The 24,567-nt window shown below is 41.5% G+C and overlaps 1 protein-coding gene across 6 annotated transcripts in view; it reads right to left on the bottom strand.

Annotated features, from left to right (window-relative positions):
- The window catches only part of ATP8A1 (ATPase phospholipid transporting 8A1), a 241,890-nt gene that overhangs the window by 88,519 nt on the left and 128,804 nt on the right, over positions 1–24,567 (bottom strand). For all 6 annotated transcript variants that reach the window (XM_073342153.2, XM_073342148.2, XM_073342147.2 and 3 more), the window contains 3 exons: positions 24,111–24,250; positions 7,864–8,002; positions 6,246–6,310 (listed from right to left, as the gene is read on the bottom strand). In XM_073342153.2, the coding sequence (XP_073198254.1) occupies positions 6,246–6,310; positions 7,864–8,002; positions 24,111–24,250 (344 nt within the window). The remainder of the gene's footprint in view (positions 1–6,245; positions 6,311–7,863; positions 8,003–24,110; positions 24,251–24,567) is intronic.

The following is a 24,567-nucleotide window of genomic DNA, read 5'->3' as shown; positions in this document are numbered from 1 at the left end:
CTTGGCCAGAGGGTTGGATCACCAACCACGAGCACAGCGGCCGACAGGGGACACCATGAGCAGGGGAAATTGAGAAAAAACTGCAGGCATGCACACACTTGGCTAGGAGGCATTACCAAGAGCTGATTGCACCCCATTACAAGGAGTAAAACCTGTTTGTATCAACAAATTAAGTAGAATTACTGAAACAATCAACCACAGCCCATTAATGACATGCAGCATTGTCATGTGAGCTCTTTAAGAGAGATGGCTTTTGAACCCAAAGAAAGAGAATCTGTTTGCATTTTTTTTAAAAAGTAATTTTCTACCTTTGCGGAGATAACCTTGAAATTCTAAACTAAAATAAACCAATCAGTAGGATTGAAAGGACCAAAAAAACCCTGGTCTCCACTTCAGAATTAGGAGGCCAGTAGTATCTTCAGGTCCTCTCACATCCCAAATTTTATGTAAAATGAGTAAATTAAGTTTGGGATGTAGCCTAATGAACCATTTTGCTAACTCTGCCCAAATTCCTTAGGTTGGCCCTGTGTATATTGGTGGGAAAATGGAAGACAGCAATCAGAGGGTTTTTGGTTTTTTTTTTTTTTTTTGCGCCTGTTGGCTAACAATTGTTTCACATGTCTGCACAAAAATGTTAAGGCCAGCTTTGCTTGTTAAAATAATGTAGCTTTCCCGGAAGGCTGGAAGTGAGCCAGTTGCTGCTCAGCAGAGGCAGTCACTATGCAGCAAGCGCATCCACCATTGCTCTGACAGCTGATGCAAGGGCAACTCCCTTCTTGTGTTCTTCACCAGCACCAGTAAGATCACACAGGAAATGAAGGATGTAGTCCTCACAGCCCCCTGTAAGCAGTGCAAGGAAGGGAAGAGCTGGGGCCAAACTCCTGCTGCACTGAGAGCCAGTGTTCTGCAACCACTGTAGCCCGCTTCTTTCCTTCCCAGTCAATGTGTGCCGACTCATCCCCATCCCACAGAATTTGAAAATCCAGTGCTGGCTTGACCAAGCACACTAGCCAGTGGAGACTGCTTGATACACCTGATCTCTTCAAGCCACCCAGATAAAACCACAGGCAGTAGTGGAACGTATTTTACATATTTTTGAAGTAGTACATTTTTAAGAGAGCAACTTATTAAAACACTGGCAGCATAACACTGACATAGAGCTAAAATTTTATAAACTACCTCTAAATTTGAGCACACAGTTTGATTAACACTATCTACTTTTGAAAAAAATGACTTATGTAGTCAGATCAGGCAGATGTACAACTGGCCAGTTTTCACATATGAAGTCAGATTCTATGTGAATATCTGTTTGAAAATTTGGCTCCCTGGGAGAAAACACAAAGGATGTAGTGGTGCTATGGAGTCACTTTTTTGAATATAACTCCACCAAAAGCAAATGTCAGTTTGGAACACGCTTGCATATTGAAAAGTGTTTGTGCAATTAGTACAGCAGAACTCGCTACTCATTCTGAGTACAATCTACAGGACTATGTATCTTCAACAAAAGGTCTTTGTGAAGGGAGAAAAGACCTCATACCATCTGCCTCTTTCCCTTAAGTCACATCTACTGTGCATTCTTCTACCTGGACTGTAGCTTTTTTCCAAAATGATAACTCTTAATGTTTTTCATAAGATTCATTGCCACCACATCTGAAATTCGATAGGGTTTTATTTTCTAAATGAAAGCATTTTCAATTTTAGTTATCTTAGAAATAAAAGAATCAATACCAGTGACAAAACCACAGTGTATGTATTCTTGCAAGTTTAAAAATATCTAAGCATTTATTTGAGATTTTGACCTATTTTCTTTGGAGGAATTACATATTGTAGGTTCTTATTTTAAGATTTTTTACATCTTGACTGTCAGTAGTATGGAGACTAATTTTAAACAGATCACTAGATTGTGACATTTATATTCAGTGATGTAGCGATACACCACTGTACAGTTTGTCTTGTTCATTTTTGTTCTTTTATCTGATGTACGTGTAATTTGACAATTCAGACATTTAAAATGAATTAGCTGGAATTCAAGAAGAATTTTTTTGGGCAATATTTTAAAAGGTCATGTATTATGCTAGCAAAGAAATTAGTTTGTTAATAAAATGAAAATGACCATTCATATTTAAAATATAATTGTTCTAATTCTGTTCTCACTTGCACGGGTGTAAATCAGAAGCAACTCTATAAGTTAATGGATTCATATTGTAAATCCTATTACAAGAGAATTAGGCTACTACTAGAAGTTACTCATTTCAAATATACACATCTTGTTTGAAATCTCTTACAAGCATATACTAGTTTGTAAACTTCACAATCACCTATACAAATTGAAATCTTCTGAAGCACCTAATCTGGAGTACTGTGTCCAGTTTTGGGCCCCCCATTACAAGAAGGATGTGGAAAAATTGGAAAGCGTCCAGCGAAGGGCAACAAAAATGATTAGGGGACTGGAACACATGACTTATGAGGAGACGCTGAGGGAACTGGGATTGTTTAGTCTGCGGAAGAGAAGAATGAGGGGGGATTTGATAGCTGCTTTCAACTACCTGAAAGGGGGTTCCAAAGAGGATGGATCTAGACTGTTCTCAGTGGTAGCAGATGACAGAACGAGGAGTAATGGTCTCAAGTTGCAGTGGGGGAGGTTTAGGTTGGATATTAGGAAAAACCTTTTCACTAGGAGAGTGCTGAAACACTGGAATGCATTACCTAGGGAGGTGGCGGAATCTCCTTCCTTAGAAGTTTTTAAGGTCAGGCTTGACAAAGCCCTGGCTGGGATGATTTAGTTGGGGATTGGTCCTGCTTTGAGCCGGGGGTTGGACTAGATGACCTCCTGAGGTCCCTTCCAACCCTGATATTCTATGATTCTAAACAAGCGTAGGTAGTTAAGAAATATTTTTAGTTTTCTGTTTGATGTCATGAATTCTTATGAGGCACATATAACTCGGGACACAGGCCTTGGAATGTAAATAGGGGCTATATCTTTAGTTGATTTTAAAAAAGCAAAATATATGTGCTTTTTACATTTATACATATTTGGTCACTAATTTGGATCCTGAACAGTTTTTCAGAAAATGTTTTAGTTCGGCAATTGACAAAAGGTGAGAAGTATGCCACTGCTGATAATTAAAAAAAAACAAAACCAACACTTAAAAACCCTTTTATGCTCTGGGTGATCATGGATATCTTTCATCCTGACATCAGTGTGGACCATGCTTGCATGCTCATAAGTGCTTTTGGTGGAGTTATAGTCAGAAAAGTGACTCCATAGCACCTCTGTAGTCATCATGTTTTCTCATAGGGAGCCAAATTTTCAAACAGACTTTCACACAGAAGCTGAATTTGTATGTGAAAACTGTGCAGTTGTATATCCGCCAGACTTGACTGTTGGTTCCTCAACCTGGGGTTCGAGCCTCTGGTTCTGGGAACTTCCAGACGTTTTGGTCCTTGGGGCTCTGGTAAGGGGGGCTCTGGTAAGGGGGGGGAGCATGTCTATGCCACTCAAGGGACTGGGGTCTACAGGTGGTTCCATCCCTTGGTGGTACGGAGCTCTTGGTCCCAACCGACCCCTGGGGTGGGGTTGGGGGGGTTGTCATCATGGAGGACTTGAAAGCTAGGTAATTCTCAGTGAGCTGGATGGCATCCATCATGGTCTCTGGATGGTGCCGCAACACCCACTCTCTTCCCCAGGAAGAAAGATCTGGACAAACTGTTTTAGCAGGACCAGTTCAGCAACCTGCGCTCCCGACTTCACTTCTGGCTTGAGCCATCTCCAGAATGTGTTCCGCAGCTTCTGGGTGGCCAGGTGGAGTCGAGCTCACGGCAGCTACCGTTCCCCCCAGAAGCACTGATGGAATGTCTTCTCCGAAATGTCTAAGGCACTGATGATCGCGGCCTTAACCTGGGCATATTCCTTGGCAGCAGCAGGGTCAAAAGCATAATACGTGTTCTGTGTTATCCTGGTTAAGTACGGGGCCCGTACGGCCGCCCATTGGTCTCGGGGTCACTGGGCTACCACAGCTACCCACTCAAAAGTTTCTAAGAAAGCCTCAGGATCATCATAAGACCCCAACTTGGTAAACCTGATGGGGCGGGGTTAGTTGGCTCTGCTGGAGCACTGGGTCACAGTATGGAGGCCACCTGCTGGACCAGCTGCTGCTGGACTTGCCAATTCACGAATTAACTGCTGCTGCTGCTGCGTGGCCATCTGCTGCAGGAGTTGCTGCTGTTGCTGTTGAGTGTTTTGCTCAGCCATCCATTTCAGCAGCTGTTCCATCTCCATTCAAAAGCTTTCCTTTTGTTTGTTTTTATTTAAATTCCCTTCAGCAGGGACGAAGCTGCTGCCCGCATTCTCCACCCCTTGTGATTGCGCCTTTGGTGGCCAGGTGGCCTAGTGGCCAGATTGCTGGTTAGAGCAGGTGGAGGGGGACCCGCACCCTCTCCAGGGTCCTGTGTGGTTCAACCCCTAAACAGGGGTTGATGGGTCTGCCTCTCTGCCAGGAGGGGAGGGTTCAAGACCCATTTCTGTGGGTAACTTCCTATTAAAGTCTCTTTAATCTGGGGCAAGGCCCCACTAGTTCAATTACCCCATAGTAAGCAAGCTTCTCTTGGCAGGGAAAGGCTTACTTGCCTCCAGTGGCTGCGTTGACTGGTAGGTCACTGATTCGTCCCTTCAGGTAGGTAAACAGAGAGCACCTGCCTCCTCGCCAGTCAGCCCCCAACTGAGCCAGGCTCCCTTCTTTTCTCCCCCTACTAGGCCTGGCATTGGCTGCAGGTATATTGGGGCGGGGCTAGCTGAGTCCACAGGTTTTCTTTAACCCCTGCTGTGCCAGGCAGCAGTTTTGGTGCTCCTTCACACTTACGGGACTCAGAGGAGTCTTCAATTCTGCAGCACCAGGGCCAGCAACACATGGGAAAATAACAAGAATAACCGGTCGGAGGAGCCTTCACAGTCTCTTGACACAGCATTTACTCAAGTCTCAAACATGGACTCTGAATTTTTTATCTTCTAATTTCTTGGCTTTTTCATTGGGTGTTGGGTGTCTTGTGGCCCCTATACACTACCACTAAAACCCTCAGTTACTAATCGTGCTCCCTGTTATGCTTCTCACTCTCCTCTCCTTTCTGTTTACTAACTCCCTCTCCCTCCGTTTCGCTCTGCCTTTACCCAATTCATCTCTCATACTCCTATAATCCCTTCCTCTCCTCAGATTCAACTTCAAGTGATCTGAACATAACTATATGGTGAATTAATCTTAATACTTTTGGGGTTTTCCCTTTAAGTCTTTCAGGGGCAAAGGTAACTTTCATACAAAAGAGATTTCTTTCCATTCTTTAGTTTTAATTTTACTCAGGGATCCCTTAAAGGGAGACAATAGTTCTATTCCTTACCCTGCTCAGCCCCAGGAGATGTTCCCACTTAATGTCATAATCTTTCCTGATCTAAAGATTCTCTTCTGGCATTTATGAAATATGGTACGTTGTTTAGAAATCTAAAGGGCAAAAAATAGCTCATAGGGATCAAAACCTTTCTGGGTGGTTTTTTATGAGCTAACACAACATTTTTATCTCTCCTACATTTAACCACATTGTTAGAAAGGTTGCATGCAATAAATCTGAGCTCTAGAAAATGGTAACTGACACTATTATTACACATGGATTTCAAAGTACATATCTGGCACAGGTCAGTGGATCTGCATCTGATTATAACAGGGGTAAATTTGGCCCAATCACTTACTCAAGTTTAAGAGATTAAAATGATAAAGTTGGTAAATCAAATTCTTACTGTTGACAGTTCAATATTTACTTAGTCATTTGAGTTTTTTTAACAATAATGTTTGAAGCATACCATACACAGGCACTAATTAGTGCTTTACCAAATATTAAATATTCCATATAAAAACACATGAATTAGCTCTAGCCGTTCAGCAGCACTATGGCACAATATTTTATTATGCAGCATTCTTGATGCATAATAAACAGAAAATTATTTTGGCTAACTGACCAAAACCAAGAAAATAAAATAATTTTTTTCAATAAAACAAGAAAAGGAATTAAACTATTAGTTTTAATAGTTTCTAACAGAGTTTGCTACACTAGACTAAAATCAAATAGATGCTAAAGTTGCTTCTCTCCCAAAGGAAAAATATTTTACAGATATCTGGATATTTTAAGTAAAATAAAACAACATTTTAATGGGGCTTATAATCATTCTTTTTCATGTTGAAGGATCTGCAGATTTTACTTACATCAAGAGACCCTTCATTGATAACAATGAGTCCCATGTTCTTTTTCAAAAGTTTGCACGAGTGACCTGTTAAAAAATGTTACAAATAACTGTTCCACCACATAACATTTATAATTTAACCAAATATTTCTTCTTTAAACTAAAGATGAAATTTTGAAAAACATTCAATGTTGGCCTAACTCTGACCTACTGAGAACAATGGTAAAATGTCTAACATGATAGCATAGTCATTTTGCTAAGATTATAATAGTTAGTATGTAATTGTGCACAAACGTTTATAAATCCCATAACTTTCATGTACAAAAACCAATGGGAGTATGCAATTCAGGTGCTTGTGTGCATAAATAACCACGCTGGGTGTGTGCAATCACGTAAGGTGTGTATGCAGATAGGATTTTGTGTTTGTAAGTTTGACACATGCTAATGTATTGTACACAATTGTGTGTGCTTAAGACAAAGTCTCGCCTATTCTTTACAGTATTTATCACAAGAAAAGAAAGGCAACTTTTTGGAATACAAAATGTAAAAATAATTCCAACCAGCAATATTTGGCCTGATAATATTTTCATCCTGTTCTTATGATGTTATCACTTGAACAGAACCATATTTTCACTAGATAAACTATTCTTACAGGATTTATAAAAATTCCCAATAAAACAGCCATAAGATGTATGTGACATCGCGCATTCATATTAGTATTGACTTGGCATTCTACTGTGATAACCTTTTAGGAACAAGGAATGGAAATAGACTATCTAGAACACTTTAAGAAAAATAACAATCATGTAACAATACTAGAAATACCAAGCTTGCTGATTCAGTGACAAACTGGTTTTGTTTTTGTTCTCTTTGGGTATGAGCTGGCAAACATCTATGCACATGTGTAAGTTTACTCCCACAACTAGTTCCATTAATATCAGTGAGCCTGTATGCCTAAATAAAGTGTTTGGAAGATGAGGCCCACTGTAGTGATGCCTCCAGAACTCCTCCATGTGAGGATGCCCCATGTGAGCCAAACCATAAGAATATATATCTACTTTGAAATGCTTTAAAAAAAAAAACAAAAACCCTGTGACTTCCACCTGTACTTCTTTATTTTCTTATAGAGCTGGAAGGAAAATGTGAACTTTTTTTCTATTTTTTTTTTCTATCTTTTTGGTGTGAGTTCAATAAAATACTTTGCAGGAGTTCTGCGGTTTGAGGCTGGTCACACTTTGCAGCAGTATCTCCCAAATCAAACCTCAGAAAGAAACAGTTTAAAAATGTTAGGAACTTCCAGGACCAAAGTTTTGTTAAGATGGATTTGACTATAGATAAGTATCAATTATTTATGGAGCAAACCAATAAAATCCTTCAGGAACTACTTTTTAAGTGAACAAGCAGAGTAAAGCCAGAAAATTCAAAATTAATGTTGTACTATGAAATACACTGGTCTTAAGCTTTTTTCTCAAAATACTGCATAATCAGCTAGCACTTAAATCCTGGAGTGTCACATGATAATATTACCTCTACAATATATCCCGCTTGTCAGAAAGCATTTTTGCTCTAATTCCTTGGATGGCTTTTGTCACTATATTTTAAAAGAAGATCTAACTACACCTCAGAATCAAATACAATACCAATGTTAATCGCAGTCTCTTGTTTGTCCCCAGTAAGAATCCAAATTTTGATGTCTGCTTTCATTAGAGTTTCTATGGTTTCAGGCACTTTGTCTTGCAGCTTGTCTTCAATGGCTGTAGCTCCAAGCAGTTGAAGATTCTGTGAAAACACAGAATTAAAGACATAATTAAAGGACTTCAAATTGAAGTTACCTACTGAACTTTCCAATTTTTTCCACAACCTGTATTTTTAACATTTACTTTTCTGGTCTCTTCACACACACATCTCTTAAACTGTACTGATCACCTTGGTTTAAAGAACAAGGATTTTCCAGACTATGTTGATGAGTCTTGAGAGCTTCCCTTTTCAGTCTTTATAGGCTAGATCATTTAGTCTGATCTATATAACATGGACCATAGAATTTCAGCATGTACTGAGCCGAATAAATTGTGCCTGACTAAAATATATCTTTCAGAAAGGTTTTCAGTCTTGATCTTAAGACTTCTAGAGATGGAGAATCCACCACTTCCTTTAGTAGTTCGTTCCGATGGTTAATCACCCTCACTGTTAAACTGTGCTTTATTTCTAATTTGAATTTGTCTGGCTTTAACTTCCAACCACTGGGGCTTGTTATGCTTTTCTCTATTAGGTTTGCTCATATCTTCTCAAGTTAAGGTACTTCATAATCATTTCATCTCTCAGTCTTATTGTTTAGATAAACTAAACAGATTGAGGTCTTTAAATCTCTCATTGTAAGGCATTCCTCCCAGCCCTTAAATAATTGTTGTGGTGCTTCTCTGCACCTTCTCCAATATTTTAAATATCCTTTTAAAGCTGTGGACACCGGAACTAGGTGCAGTATTACAGTATTGGTCTCATCAATGCCATGTGTAAGAATAAAATTGTTTCCCCATGCTTCCCTATTTCTACATACAAGGATTGCATTAGACTTTGTTGCCACAGCTTTGAACTCGGAGCTCATGTTCTGTTTGTGCTCTGTGACCCTTATATCCTTTTCAGAGTCACTGCTTCCCAAGGTACAGTCCCCCATTCTATATGTATGGCCTGCATTCTATGTTCCTAAATGTACGATAATGAATTTGTCTATTTTAAAATGCATTTTGTTTGAATGGGCCCATTTTACCAAGCAATCCAGGTCACTGTGGGTGACTACTCTGCCCCCATTATTTACCATTCTGTCAATCTTTGTGTTATCCACAGATGTTATAGACAGGGATTTAATTTGCTTCTAGACCATTGATAAAAATATTGAATAACTTTGGGCCTAGAACTTAACACTTGTGGAACCCTTGGTTGACTTCTTGAGATCTGTCAACTAGCCAGTTCCTAATCCATTTAATGTGTGCTTATATATTGCTAATTTTTTTTTGAACAATGTTGTCCAGTACTAAATCAAATGCCTAACATAAGTCTAAATATATTATATTTATGAAGTTACCTGTATCCACCAAACTTGCAATCTCATAAAAACATGAAATTAGATTTGTTTGACAAGACACATTTTCAAGAAACCCATGTTGATTGGGATTAATTATATTCCCATCCTTTCATTTTTTACTGGTTGAATACTGTATCAGCTTTCTATGATTTTGCACGTGATTGATGTCAAGCTAACTGGTCTATAATTCCCTGGGTAATCTAGTTAGCCCTTTAGAATATTGGCAGTCTTTTGGAATTTCCCCAGTATTCCAAGATTTATTAAAAATTGACATCAACAGGCCAGTGATCTCCTCAGATAACTCTCTTAGGACTTTGGGGTGTATGCTCTCCAGGACTGCTGATTTTAAAATGTTTATCCCCAGTAGCTGTTTAGATATTGCTCTTCTAGCACCAGAACCTAAGTGACTTGTCAAAGGCCACAGAAGGTATGAATATAAAAGAAGAGATTAGTACTAAGAAGTTTCTGGTTCTTACTACTGTCCTCCAACCCCACTTTCTTTTAATATTTCCAAGTGCAACTGTCCTATTTGAGCCCAGTCAACGCTGAGTAGAAGGCACGGAACAGTAAGAGAGATGGAGACAATTTGTAGAGGTGCTAAACACCCTCAATTCCCACGGTTTAGAATTCCCCAGTTAGAATTATGGGTCCTCACCGCCTCTGAAAATCGGGTCCTTTGTCTTCTTGTTAATAAATTCTGGAAACTCTATTGACAACAACTATTTAAGAAAATGTTTATATTCTGCCTTTTGTTGCTTTAATTTGTTCCTTTACATTTATTTTTATTAAACCCCTTAGCATTAAATCTTGCTGTATTCATTAAATTTTCACTTTGGTTTTGTGCTTGGTGACCTCAGTAGTACTCTATTGTTCCCTTAATCTGAAAATTTATTAGTAGCTAAAAAACACTCTCTCTGCAAAACATACTCTTTACACATACATAATGTATTATTACAAAATGATTGAATGCATTTTCATCAGACTTTGAAAGAACAGCTGCTTTGGGGAACAGACCAAGCATGAAAAATTTATATTTAAACATTGCGACTGAAAATGGGGTTTTAGAACTGCAATACCATCTCAAACTAACTATAGTATTGCTATTTCTTTTATTCAAATGTATAAAACAAACCATCCTATGCTCTAGGTTTCTATGGAAAAGGTCTACACAATGCTACAATATAGTTTAGAAACCTAGTAATATATAACTGATAGAATATGGATGTTTCTAGAAAAAAAATAATTCTTTTAGCCTTAGTATAATTTATTTTAAGATTAAGCTCTTGAACAATAACCACAGTTTCAACTTCACTGTGAACATTAATGACAGGATTTGAACTCTCTATGTGTTTCTGTACACATGGTTTGAACAATTACACTAGATTTAATTCAATTATTAACATTACTTTACATAAGGACTACACTAAAGGCAATGACATAATCTATACTGAATCTTGACAAAATCCCTATGATAAAATAGTTCCAATTTTGGGAATTTCAGCAAAAACAATTCATGGAAATATTTTTAGCACCTGAAGCATGACAGCTGGTGTATCATAACATTATTTTAAAAAAAGAGGGATTACTTATTAGTAACCCTAGTTTTCGGAAAATGGTTCCTGTGCATATTCCCACTTGTGGGTTATAATGCCTCTGGCGTCAAGCTAACAAATGTTTCTAGCGAGCACTGATAGCTGGGGCTGCTCCTCCTTCACCCTCACAGAGGATTCCATGTGTGTAAAACCACCCTTTAGCTCCTTCCCTAACTTCAGAATGGTCTTCCTGAAATTTTAAAGCAGTGGGGCGAGGAGTGTGAGTATGCAGAGGAAACACAAACACTTACTAGTAAAAAGAAAAGGAGTACTTGTGGCACCTTAGAGACTAACCAATTTATTTGAGCATAAGCTTTCGTGAACTACAGCTCACTTCAACAGATGCATACTGTGGAAAAATACAAAAGATCTTTTTATACACACAAACCATGAAAAAATGGGTGTTTACCACTACAAAAGGTTTTCTCTCCCCCCACAGTATGCATCCGATGAAGTGAGCCGTAGCTCACGAAAGCTTATGCTCAAATAAATTGGTTAGTCTCTAAGGTGCCACAAGTACTCCTTTTCTTTTTGTGAATACAGACTAACATGGCTGTTACTCTGAAACTTACTAGTAAGTAACCCCTCTATTTTTATTTTCCCTTAGAGTGGCCTCGGCATAGTCATTTTTGTGAGAGAGAGAAGCAATCAGTACAAGCCCTTAGGGAGAAATTCTAGGTGAAAAGGACTGCAAAACTTCCACAACAGGCATAAGCACTAGATTACATTGTAAGGGACCACAATTTCAGTCTCCCACATCAGACGACAGCAACCTGAGAAACCACAGTGAGGAATAATTATTTTTAAGTAAATACATATACAACTTTAGGCAACAGCTTTGAAAACTCTACAAAGAAAACAAAAGGCCTGAAATGGATGCAGTCTTCAGACTAGTTGAATAATTTTTTATATATGCAGGTGCATGAGCACCTGGCAAGTCTTAATAAGGTTATAAAAGATACTTGGGGAAATGCATACAGAACGCTGGTCTGTTTGACATGACAACAGAGATGATGTGAGACCAGAAACAATGATTTTAGGACACTGACTAACCAAATATACCATATGAACTAGTTTATAGAAGACTGGCCATTTTGCCTGTATCTCACTAAGTCCAGGCAGTAGTTATGGATGCGACAAATTCTCTTATGTGTGCGGTGTGGCAGATCTGAGAGCTTGGAAGCATGAAAACCTCAGACTATTTTAATCTATAAATGATATATTTATCTTTGTAAATTAGGAATTGTATTCTGGTTCCATGGAGGAGGGTTACAAAGCTTCCTGCAGGAACGAAAGTTACTGGGGGGTAATTAATGCAAATCGCTAAACAGCACTGGAGAAGTACCACCTCCCAGTGGGAAATTGCATATAATGGTTTTGACTGGGTTAAAGAGGGCCAGGAAACAAAAGCCCCAAACTGTATAAAAGCTCAGCTTGAGCTGATTTAGAGGGTCACAGATTCTGAAATGAAAAATGGACAAACTTGTGTAGGGACCTACCAGGATCCCAGGCGGATGACAGGTAATACCTGGTAAGCTTAGCATGTGAGTATACTGTTTACTGATTTATATGCTTTTGTCTTGCTTTGTGAAAGCTGTCTGGTCATTGGTAAACTAGGTCATAGCACTGGAAGACAGCAGAAATGCAGGTGTTGCACTAAAGTAAGATCCACTGGGATAAGCACAGTGAATTGCAATGGAATTGCAGCCTAAATCTCCAGTCTGAAGGAAGAAGAATGTGTGTTCCTGCCTTGAGAAAGGGGATGTTTAAAGGTATGAGCCTGTGTGGAGTGTCTGCAAAGAAGCCATGAAGAAGTCAGAGGTGCAACTTCCCTGTGACAAATGGCACAGATGATATTCTGACATTTATCAGACCAGAGATTCCAAGAGCTTTGAGAAGCAAGACACCAACCCCAAATCAAAAGAGAGGTGCACCACAGGAAATAACCCTGGGGCAGCTAAAAGGGTATGCTCTCCCTGTGTACTCACAGCACAACCATAATTCACAATCCATACACCTTTGGTGCAGCCATGAAGGCAAAGCAATTACCTGATGTAAGCCTAGTGGTACATGGAGCAATCCTTCCATAAACTAGGATATTGCAAGGTGAGAGAGGATTGTTGCTCCAAGCATGTGAAGATGAAAGCTGCAGTCACAACCCATACAGCCTGCACAAACAGATAACATGGCTCTGAATGTTCCAAGTGTTAAAGATGGCAAGGTTGAACACAAGAAGGTCCTGCTTTCCAATTAAACCCGCCCCCACTACACTTCTGAGAAACACTGTCACCAAGCATGTCAGAACTCTCATCAAGCGTGTCAACCTGAGAAAATTCAGGAAGTAGATTCTTATTCCCAACTTTAAGACAAAGTTCCAGTAATTTGGAAAGTGGTGCTATCATCAGAACTAGGATGTTTGAACCAAACTTCTAAGACCTGGTTATGGCTATGACAACATCTTTGCCATGTGTGTCTGCAGGTCAGTCCGATCTTCTGATCCTATGGAATCAGAGGGAACACATAATGCAATTCCTGATTCCTGTCCAAGAAAAGGGAGCTTGTTATTGGCAATGGGTCTTATTTCACCCTGAAGCAGAACTGATGACAATGGGTATTCTTCTTGTTAATAAAGAAGCCTGGTCTGGACATACTCCTTTTACATAATGCCAGACTGAGGCCAAAATAAGACATTTGTGATTTTGGCAGATAGGTTTATGGTTTTGAATCAGCAGATGTGATATATCTTGATTTTTAGTTAGGCTTTTGACACAGTCCCACCATGACATTCTGATAAGTAAACTAGGGAAACGTGGTTTAGGTGAAATTACTTTGAGGTTGGTTCAAAAATGACTGAAAAAACATATTTAAAGAGTTATTATCACTGGTTTAATTTCAAACTATGGGAATGAATCTAGTGCGGTTCTCCAAGGGTCTGTGCTGGATCTGATACATTTCAATATTTTCACTAATTACTTGGATAATGGAATAGAGAGTGTACTTATAACTTCTGTGGATGACACTAAGCTGGCTTTGCAAGCACTTTGGAGGACAAGATCAAAATTCAAAATGACCTTAATAAATTGGAGAATTGGTCTGAAATCAACAAGATGAAATTAAATTAGGACTACAGTTAGGATGGAAAAATCCCATGCACAAATACAAAATGGGGAATAACTGGCCAGATAATACTACTGAAAAGAATCTAAGGGTTATAGTGGATCACAAATTAAATAAGAGCCAAGACAGTGATGCAGTTGCAAAAAAAAAAAAAAAAGGGGCTAATATTCTGTGGTGTTGTAACGGGGTCAGCACCCACTTCTTGCAAGCGCCCCCTCTGGCTGGGTGCATCCACAGTCTTTAACTTTAAATCAGTCCAGCCCTGGTATGAGGCTGTATCCCCAGGGCTTCCTCCCTGGAGATACTATCCTTCCTGCAGCCCTCCCCAGGCTCAGTCCTTACTCAGTGTCTGCAGCCAGCTGGGAGCATCTTCATTGCTCCCACAGTCTCGCTAGCTAACGGTCTTTGGCTCAGTCCTAGCAGCCAACCAGGAGCCTCTTGCTCCCCCGTCCCTGCCCCCACTTAACTGTCCGTTGTGTTGCATTTCCCTCAGCCAGCCAAGTACGCAGTCCTTTCTTTTCCGGCTCCAAGCAGCAATTAACTTCTGCACTGTTCTGCAGCTCCTTTTATATAGCGCTCCTGGGCCCTGATTGTTTGCCTCCTCTGCAGCCACTCTAGCCTGCTTGGAGGACCTCATCACTGCTCCTTTCCTGGGATGGGTGTGGCAGAACCCTGAGGCCTCCAGCAGGGGCCTTTAGGCCTAGTCCACTCCATCACAGGTGTATTAACAGAAATGTCATATCTAAGACATGGGAGGTAATTGTCCCACTCTTCTCAGCAGTACTGAGGTCTCAGCTGAAATACTGTGCTCAGTTCTGAAGGCCACACTTTGAGAAAGATTTGGAAAAACTGAAAAGAGTCCAGAAGAAAGCAACAAAAATAATAAAAAGTTTAGAAAACCTATCCTGTGAGGAAAGGTTTAAAAAAACTGGGCACGGTTTAGTCTTGAGCACCTGTTGCCTGGAGTTTGGCGTTCTCCACAGGTCTTCCCATCGTCCCCCTACTGAGTCAAGAGCCCTATAACTTCCTGCAGTGTTTGTGGGCATCTCCCAATCACCTGCAGTTGTCTTTCCCCTCTCCTCCTGTTCCTTTAAAAAGGTTTCATCGCCAACTAATGCTGTTACAGGTTCTACTCAGAACATGACCAGTTCTACTGATTTCTTCTGGAGTGACTGTCACAAAAGGAATGCCTAAGGCCTCAGCTGACTAACTCTAGAGGCTCTGGGAGAAAACCATTGGTAGATATCTCCTCTCAATGGTGTTTAAATGAGACTAGGATAGTAGATGCATATTTTAGGAGTGCCAATTCAATAGCTCTCAAAGAATCAGGGGAGTATGTTGCCACCTATAAAAAAACAGAGATAATGATGCCAGGTTCTCAGAACCAGACTCAGCCAATGAAGATAAATATGGGGGCCTATGCCATTCAGGCTAGGCCTGGAACATCACAATTTGTGATTCTCCTGAACCTGTGACAGATCAGGGCACCTTGGTGACACTGATGTAGACAATAATACTCCTTAAGAAAATGATACCTCAGAAACTAAGTCATGTCAGCATTAGACACAGCTGTCCTGAGCAAACCTGGGGATGTGAATATTGTTGACACTGAGTACCAAACCATTTTGACAAGCAGTTTACCCAAGTTAACGGTACTGGATCTTGCTCCCAAACTACGTGTACCCAAGGATTCTATTTCCACTTGAGCTGCATAAAAACAATACTTCTTGGAAGAAATGCCTTATGTGCTTAACTCCAAGAGAGGGTTCATAGCTGAGAATTGCAAGCAGAAATAGGCACCTCTTTGAAGCTTGGACTTAAGTGCCTATCTCTGTAAGAGGACTGGGGCTTATGACACACTCCAGTCATCACTATTTCCCATTAACTAGCTTAGGCAGCTCCCTGCCTAGCTTGCTGGCTTTTGTGAATCACAGTCTAAGACACCTATCTCACCCTATTAATTGTATAGGGAGCTTAGGCATCTTTAGGCTTTGTGAATTGCAGTGGTGTTCCTATGATTTTCCAGGCACCAAAACTTTAGGCATTGCAATCTCAGTGTCACAATGGCTAAGTCTTTTTTTGACTCTAGCCCAGGTAAATGGTTCATCAATGTGAATTGTGCTGGATCCATACTACTAGACCCAGTCAACCTGGAAGGATCTGGAGACCAATTCTCATTATCCTGGCACTGGACCACTTTAGGCAAGTGGTACACCATCTGAGGGTACCAAAGCCATAACAGAGTCAGATGACCCAGGATTATTGTAGGAACATTAATAGGCACTGGGCTACTTATTAAAGTGGTTCTCCAGAATGCTGGATCCTAGGAACTGGACTCAATAGATCTGGATGGATCTGCAGATGTCTATGGTGTCAGAACCTCAGCATCTTACCAGGTCAACTTGTAAGGATTCATGTACATCAGTGTTAATTAGACAATGCCAGGATGTCGACATAGAATTAGGTCAACTCTGGGGGACACAGGAACCTTGGCATTGAATTGATGGTGCCAGGAAGCCGGCATTAAATTCAGTCAACCCCTTGGGATGCAGGGATTTTGGTTCTGTGTCAACAGCACCAGAATAAGGCACTATATAGGTGAATCCAAAGGTATTTGGGGACCTTGGAGCTATCAACAATGCTGGGATGTTGGTGCTGAATTAGATCAACCAAGAGGGATCTGGGGGCCTCAGGGCAATGCCAATGGTGCCTGGACCTCAGTACCAAATCAGGTCAACCCAGAGGAATCCAGGGACCTTGAGGCTGGCCTGCATTGTGCACTGAACAGCACCATGCTCACCCAGATAAGACCAGAAAATGAAGGCTGCTTAAACTGGGCACAGAGTCACTTAGGTTAGTGGTCGTTCAAAGTCAATAATGGAGTTGCACATTGCCAGACTTGGTGGACTGGGTCTGAGGAGCTTCCCCCACTTCCTTCCTTCTCCTTCTCCGCCCTTCCACTCCTATGGGTCATACAGACAATATTTGTGCCCAACAGGTACCAATTCTTTTAAATCTAACTAGAAAGAAAATACTCCTGCTCCACCCTCACAAATGGCAGAGTTAAAATAAAAAAGACCAACAAGGAAAGTTTTGAGGACAGAGTATGTGACTCAAGCTCATTGCACCTTCAGTGGTTAAAAAAAGAAAAAAAAAGGTTACTGATCTCCTCAGAGGGCTCAAGAGAGGATAGACTGTACAGGTCTGAATACCAGGTCTGTCTTGCCCAGGATGGAGCTATAAGGAAGTTTCTGCCATGATTCACTAAACTGGGAGCAGTGGTAGATACGCTGGAGAGTAGAGATAGGATACAGAGGGACCTAGACAAATTAGAGGATTGGGCCAAAAGAAATCTGCAGAAAAGAATCAAGGGGATGAGAAGCTGGATATGAGTCAACAGTGTGCCCTTGTTGCCAAGAAGGCTAACGGCATTTTGGGCTGTATAAGTAGGAGCATTGCCTGCCAACTGGCATTGGTGAGGCCTCATCTAGAGTACTGTGTCCAGTTTTGGGCCCCACACTACAAGAAGGATGTGGAAAAATTGGAAAGAGTCCAGCAGAGGACAACAAAAATGATTAGGGGGCTGAAGCACATGACTTATGAAGAGAGGCTGAGGGAACTGGGATTATTTAGTCTGCAGAAGAGAAGAATGAGGGAGGATTTGATAGCTGCTTTCAACTACCTGAAAGGGGGTACCAAAGAGAATGGATCTAGACTGTTCTCAGTGGTACCAAATGACAGAACAAGAAGTAATGGTCTCAAGTTGCAGTGCAGGAGGTTTAGTTGGATATTAGGAAAAACTTTTTCACTAGGAGGGTGCTGAAGCACTGGAATAGGTTACTTAGGGAGGTGGTGGAATCTCCTTCCTATGAGGTTTTTAAGATCAGGCTTGACAAAGCCCTGGCTGGGATGATTTAGTTGGTGATTAGGCCTGCTTTGAGCAGGGGGTTGGACTAGATGACCTCCTGAGGTCCCTTCCAACCCTGATATTCTATGATTCTATCTTATTTGAATTTGATAATGACCATGTGAAGCAGAGGCAATGGAGGTCTCTGTCCCACAGAAACAGGAGAGTGGCCAATACTGACCCTTGGTTGTGACCTGCTCTGTTGCAGAAACAAGGCACTTCCTGTTCTGCTGGGTCACAAATAATCCATAGCTGGAAAACCTCTATGTGAAACACCCAAAACAGAATACTCATGTTGAGAGATCATTCATGGTCTAAAGTGAAGGATCAATACACCAGTTCCATAACTTGACTGCTCTGCTAAAGGCTGCTGGACCTGGCATCGCCTTGCTTGTTCACATAAAACACTGCTGCAGTGTTGTTGGTGAGAACCTGGACCACCTTGCCTTGGATATGAGACTGGAACCGCTGGCATGAATGAAATATCACTCCCAATTCCAAAATGTTTATGTGGAGCATGGCCTTGGACTGCAACCCTTGCATTTGGAGGGCACTCAGATGTGCTCCTTATTCTATGGCCAAGGCATCTGTTACCAGAGTAATGGTTGGGAGAGGAGGTGAGAAAGTAACTCCTTTACACATGTTGGACTAGCTCATTCACCATTTCAGAGACAACAACAGGTTGTCTTGTCCAGGTCGATATACTGAGTTGAATCATGTCTGCAATGTGCTGATGTGCAGTCTGGTGTGAAGGGAGACATAGGTACATGCTGCCATGTGACCTAGGATCCTGAAGCAATCCTTACAGTACTCTGAGGATACTTCTTGAGGGACACACACAGGTTTCATAAAGCCCGAGACCTGGAAAAAGGCAGGAATATCCTGGCAGATTTGGAATCCACGATTGCCTTAATGAATTCTATCCTTTGGATAGATGATAAAATTGGTCCAGTATGTTGAAGAGATGCAGTGTTTGATAAATGGAGGTCTGGAGTAGCCTTGAACCAGACAGTTGTCTGGGTAAGGAAATACACGTACATCCCGCTTGAGGAGGTAAGCTGCTACCAATGCCATGTACTTGGTAACCCCCCGCAGGCTGACAATAGGCAGTACTGTGAATTGGTAGCGGTTGTATCCTACTATGAACCCCAGGAACATGGACTGCCATGTGGAAATATGTTGCCTTTGATTTACAGGACACCTACCATTCCCCCAGATCTGAGAAAGGGGTAGTTGGGGCCAGGGAAACCATCTGGCACTTTATCTTCTTGATGTATCTGTTCAGGTTCCGAAGGTCTACGGATGGGGATGGGGAACCTTTTTTCTATCACGGGCCATTGACCCAGAGGAAAAAAAAATCAATTGCGGGCTACACGCAAGTAAAAAGCATCTTAATTTAGGTTTTTGTTTTAGAGAGAGAAATATAAAACATTGAACTTGCCCACCTGGGGAGGTGGGCGCTGAGACTCGGGACTTCCCGCCTGGGTCAGTGCAAGCCGGCGCTCATGGCTCTAACCTCACAGGTGGGTGCTGAGACTTGCCGTGGGCCAGATGAAATTAGACAACAGGCCGGATCCGGCCCACAGGATGTAGGTTCCCCACCCTGGTCTAGAAGGAGTCTGAAACCTCCTCTGGCTTTGGGAATTAGAAAGTATCAGGAAAAGAACTCCCTGCCCTGATGAAGATGGAACACTTCTGCTATAGCTCCCACAGAACGTAGAATCTGCACTTCTTCTCTTAGTACAGACTCATGAGAGTGGTTCCTGAAGAGGGATGGGAAAAGGGAAGGGGGGGGGACAATGAGGAAGTCCAGGGTATATCCCAATTTCACTGTGCTTGGCACTCATTTGGCCAAGGTGATGGACTGCCAGACATGTAGGAGCGGGACAATCTGTCTTGGTAGGCAGGGAAGGCCCAGATAGATCCAGGTTAGGTGGCATGCTGTCCTCGATGTAGAAGAGTCAAATCTGCTGTTTTGAGGCCTGTGGACGCCTGAAGCCTGAGGAAGTGGAAGGCATTTGCCTCCTCTTAGGTTGTGAGCCTGACACAAGAGGTAGTACTGCTGTCTAGGCTGGTTGGAGGATGATATTTTGTCCTTTTCATTATCAGGATGTAGAGGACCAAAGACTTCAGAACTGCTCTCTCATGCTTTAGGGTGTGCAAAGCCCCATCTGTTTTGGAAGAGAACAAGGCACACACTTGGAAAGGGAAGTCTTCAATCATTTTTTCCACCTCTGTAGGAATTCATGAGGACTGCAACCAAAAGGAATGGTGCATTGTCACAGGTGTCACACTGGCCCTGGCTGCAGAATCCACCACATCTAGGGAAGCCGAACAAGCAGTGAGGTGATCTTTAGCCACAACCAACTGGAACTGCTCCCTTGCATCTTCAGGCAGCTTGGTGACAAACTGGGATATGGCTTCCCAATTGGAGAATTCATACTATGACAATAAGATGTGATGATTAGCAAGCTGATATTGTAGAGTTGCTATGGACTAAGCTTTTCTGGCAAAAAGATCAAGCTCTTTCGCATCTTTGTCCTGGAGGAAGCCTAAGTGATGATGACTTCCTGCATTCACCATGGCCACAACTAATGAACTGGGGGTGGGATGTAGATGGACCTGCTGAAATTCCTAGGACAGAACCTGGTATTTCCATTCTGTCCTAGGGAATGGAACTTCTGTTGGCTTGCCCACCAGAGGAATGGAGGATGGGGTCTACCAGATCACTTTGGACAGTTGCAAGATAGCCTTGTTAATAGGCAGGGACACACCTTCCCTGCTTCAGTTGGATGGAGAATGTCCACCTGGATGCCTAGAGAGATTGCTATTCTCCTAAGTAACTCCTGATATACTTTACAACCAGTGGGTACTGAGAATGCTGCTTCTGGTACCAGGGCCTCACCCAGAGAAGAAGAAAAGGCTTGAAGCAGAGGCATGGGAAACTGCTCCCTGGGTTGGTCTTGTGGTAAGTGCTGTGGTACCGATGGTTGTTGCGAAGCTGGCAATGGTGAATCAACTGCATGGGACTTGGGAGGCTGTTTGGTATCAACCGTCACTGGCCTCTCATAGCAGGTGGGGGATGCATCCTTCCTGGGAGATCTATTTTTATGAGATGATGTAGATTTGGATGCCAGAGGCATACCTCAAAACAACTAATAGGTCCCCAGTGGGGCTGAGATGATACTAGACCCCAGGCTTGATTGGCCTATTCATTCCAATCTTCTCATAGATAATTGAGGGGGATCCAACACTGGTCTAAGGGCAGCCTCCATGAAGATATATTGGTGGAGGTGCTTCTCCCTCAGCTTCATCTGAATCTTGAAGCCACGACTGATTGAGCACCTATCTCTGACATGGCCTTCACCCAGACACTTGAGGCAGTGGGAGTGACAGTCACTAACAGACATGGACTTCCTACGGTCCGCACAAGGTTGGAACTCCAGGGACCTCGGCGTAAGTCCCCTGGTACAATGTAGGGTCCAGGGCCCCACTGCACTGGAAAAGCTCCAAAAGGAGGACCAAGTCAAAAGAAAGAATTTAAAATTATAAAAATAGAAGAAAAAAAACTCCGAGGAATGTTTTGAGTACCGCTATGCAGATTGAGTAACTGTTCATAGGGAACACCAATGCTTCAATCACTGACAGTAAAAAGGAACTAGAGGAGGGCTGGGGCATCTCTTCCCTTTATACTCTTGCTTGCAACAGAAGGAACTCTGAGGTGGGCAGGGCCACCCCTACAGGTTCTGATAGGGAAAACTCTCCAGCGCTAGTGCATGAGGCATACACACACCTACAGTGCAATGGGCAAATGCAAGCACTTGAACTGAAGGATGGTTGGGACCCTTCTGTACCGTTGGAATCCTCCATGAAGGGGAGGGGCAAGTAGCCCCAATATTCTGCTTACTAGAAAAATTCTGCAGCTTGATGCCTGGGGCACCATTTCCCAAAAGTGGGAATATGCAGAGACCACTGAAAGAAGAACCTTTGTTAGTGCCAATAAGCAAAGACTTAAAAGGTAATTCAGCTGTTCCTTGTAAGATTTTCAGATAATTATGCAGCCCTCAAAAAGGCAAATGACATTTAAACAAAATAGGCCTGATTTTAAAAGATAATCAGCTCCTGAATCTCCTACTGATTTCAGTGAGACTGTAGGGGCACAGCAGTATTGAAAGACGAGCCACATACATTTTTGTGGTTAAAAAAAAAAGATTCAGAAGTATGGGAGGATGGTTGGTTGGAGTTTTTATAGGCACTGCCCTACTGAAGAATGAAAGTCTGGGCAGAGGAAGGGAATGAGCAAGGACAGTGTACTGGACAATCCTGCTCCTGGCCAGCTCCTTAGCAGCTTTCAGCGTTCTGAATTCTAGGAGTCTAATTTTTAAAAGTTTTAGACTCAAATGTATGTGCAAAATAAGTACCCAATTTGTTTGTACACTTATCACAACTGCACATTCTCATCAGAGGTTAGGGTGGTGGAGAATTCATCCAGGAGCTGCTGAGTCAAATTCCATGTTCCTTGTCCATTTACCCATCTCTTTACCTTTGGGAAGGTGGGGGCTGCTGCTTCACATTTTTCTTTTCCTCCCTATCTTCCTCATATTACAGGGAATAGTGGGGAATGAGGGGAAGGGAATCACATGCTTAATCTGGGTCCAAAGTCTGGGACTTGTCCTCCCACTACTGCTTGCCCTTGGGTAATGGGAGTGGAGAAGGGTGTTGTAGGGTTGTATGACTGGCTTTTGTCTGGTGCTGCTGGGGGAGGGGATGATACAGTCTGCTTTCTTGTGAGGAGCAGCCATTGCAAACTGCCTGTTTCATCCTCCCCTTTCCCACCCCTAACTACCCGTGCAATACATGAAGCACTATTTTACTACAATTTCCCCATAAAACCATCAGTATTAGTAATATATAATAAAGAAGCACTACCTTCTGGGGACAAAGTACAAGGAGAAACACCTTAACACCACCTTACTTCAACCACTTAGAACAGTTCAACAAAATCCTGAACGGAATGTCAAAGAGACAAGGTGGGCGAGGCAGTATCTTTTACTGAACAACTTATGTTGGTGAAAAAGACAAGCTTTCAAGCTACACAGAGCTCTTCTTACCTGAAAAGCTTGTCTCTTTCACCAACATAAGTTGGTCGAATAAAAGATATCACCTCATTACGTCATCTCTTTAATATCCTGGGACCAACACCGCTACAACACCGCAAATAGAAATGTGAAAAACATTTACTATCAAAATGCAATGGGATGCATACTTGCTTCCACCGTCCACTTTTATGTAAAGAAATGCCATGGAGAGTGGGAGAGGTTAATATGGTGTGTGGGGAAAGCATTTTCAAAAGTGCCTAGGGGAGTTGAGCATTTAGTTCCCTTATGTGCAATTAAAAAAAACCCACCTTAGGAGTTCACAGGATAAACTCCCATTGCCTCTAGTAGCAGCTGGGTCAGGCCCCTAGACAACGTTTGACTTTCAATGGGACTTGTGTTCTAAAGTTGATTAGCTGCTTTTGAAAATTCCACCATTAGTGAGAAATGAGCAGGCAAAACTAGCACCTAGGTTTGACTGAAATGTTATATAGTATAAATAGATACACACCATGTAATTAGCACATAAAAATCTAGAGGCTAGCCTAACTAATTAGAAATAGGCCAGCTAAACATATGTATCATGTCTGACAATATGTGATGGTACTAGTAGACCCAGTAAGACAAATTACCGGCAGCTGAGGAAAGACCATACAGTGTGCTACATCACCTCAGAAAGTTACACTATGCCCTGATGTTACATGGAGAGTATAGAAAAGATAGATAATTATTACTCACAAAAACACAATTATGTTGACCTCTGATATAAATCAAAGGATTAACAAACAGAGGATTAAATATATCAACACAGTATTTGCTTTTGTAAGTTCTTGAAAATATACAGCTCAAAAAAAACCCCAAAAAACTTTTTTTTATGGTTAACCTACTTGCCATTTAGTGTATAATAAAGTCTTTAGAATTAGAATTAGTAGAAGTCTTTACCTCATTAGATGATGTTCTGAATTAAACTTTGAAGACTATGGTAATCATACTATATAAATAAAATTAATTTGTCCAAGTCTCACCCCGAAATGACGATTCAAACTTCATGTACTATATGACAAAAACATAACTAAAACCAGTCATCTCCACCTACTTTTTCAACTAGTTCATAACTCTCCTCACGCTTCAGTGCTCTGTTTTGTATAGCTGTTGAAGCTCGGTGATAGACATCTAGCCACTCTTGATATTGGCTTTCTGCTATCTCAGTAACAGCAAAACAGAGCGTTCTTAAACCTAAAATAGTAAACAGACCGTAAGAATAGCAATTCATAGTTAGAAATTACTTCATTTCTGTAAAAGCGGCAAAGAGTCCTGTGGCACCTTATAGACTATCAGACATATTGAAGCATAAGCTTTCGTGGGTGAATGCCCACTTTGTCGGATGCATGTGTAGTGTAGATTCATTTCTGTGTAGTGCTAACAATACGTAGTTAACAAGCTAAATTTACTATGAATAGACAGATAAAAGAAAAAAACTCACTGGTGCATGTCACAAAAGCCCCTTGCTTCAAGAATACAAGACAAGACAATATATTAAGGGTTTATCTACA

The sequence above is a fragment of the Lepidochelys kempii genome, chromosome 4, assembly GCF_965140285.1.
Source record: "Lepidochelys kempii isolate rLepKem1 chromosome 4, rLepKem1.hap1, whole genome shotgun sequence".
In the NCBI taxonomy this organism is placed as follows: domain Eukaryota; kingdom Metazoa; phylum Chordata; order Testudines; family Cheloniidae; genus Lepidochelys; species Lepidochelys kempii.
This window is presented reverse-complemented; position numbering and strand designations above follow the sequence as displayed.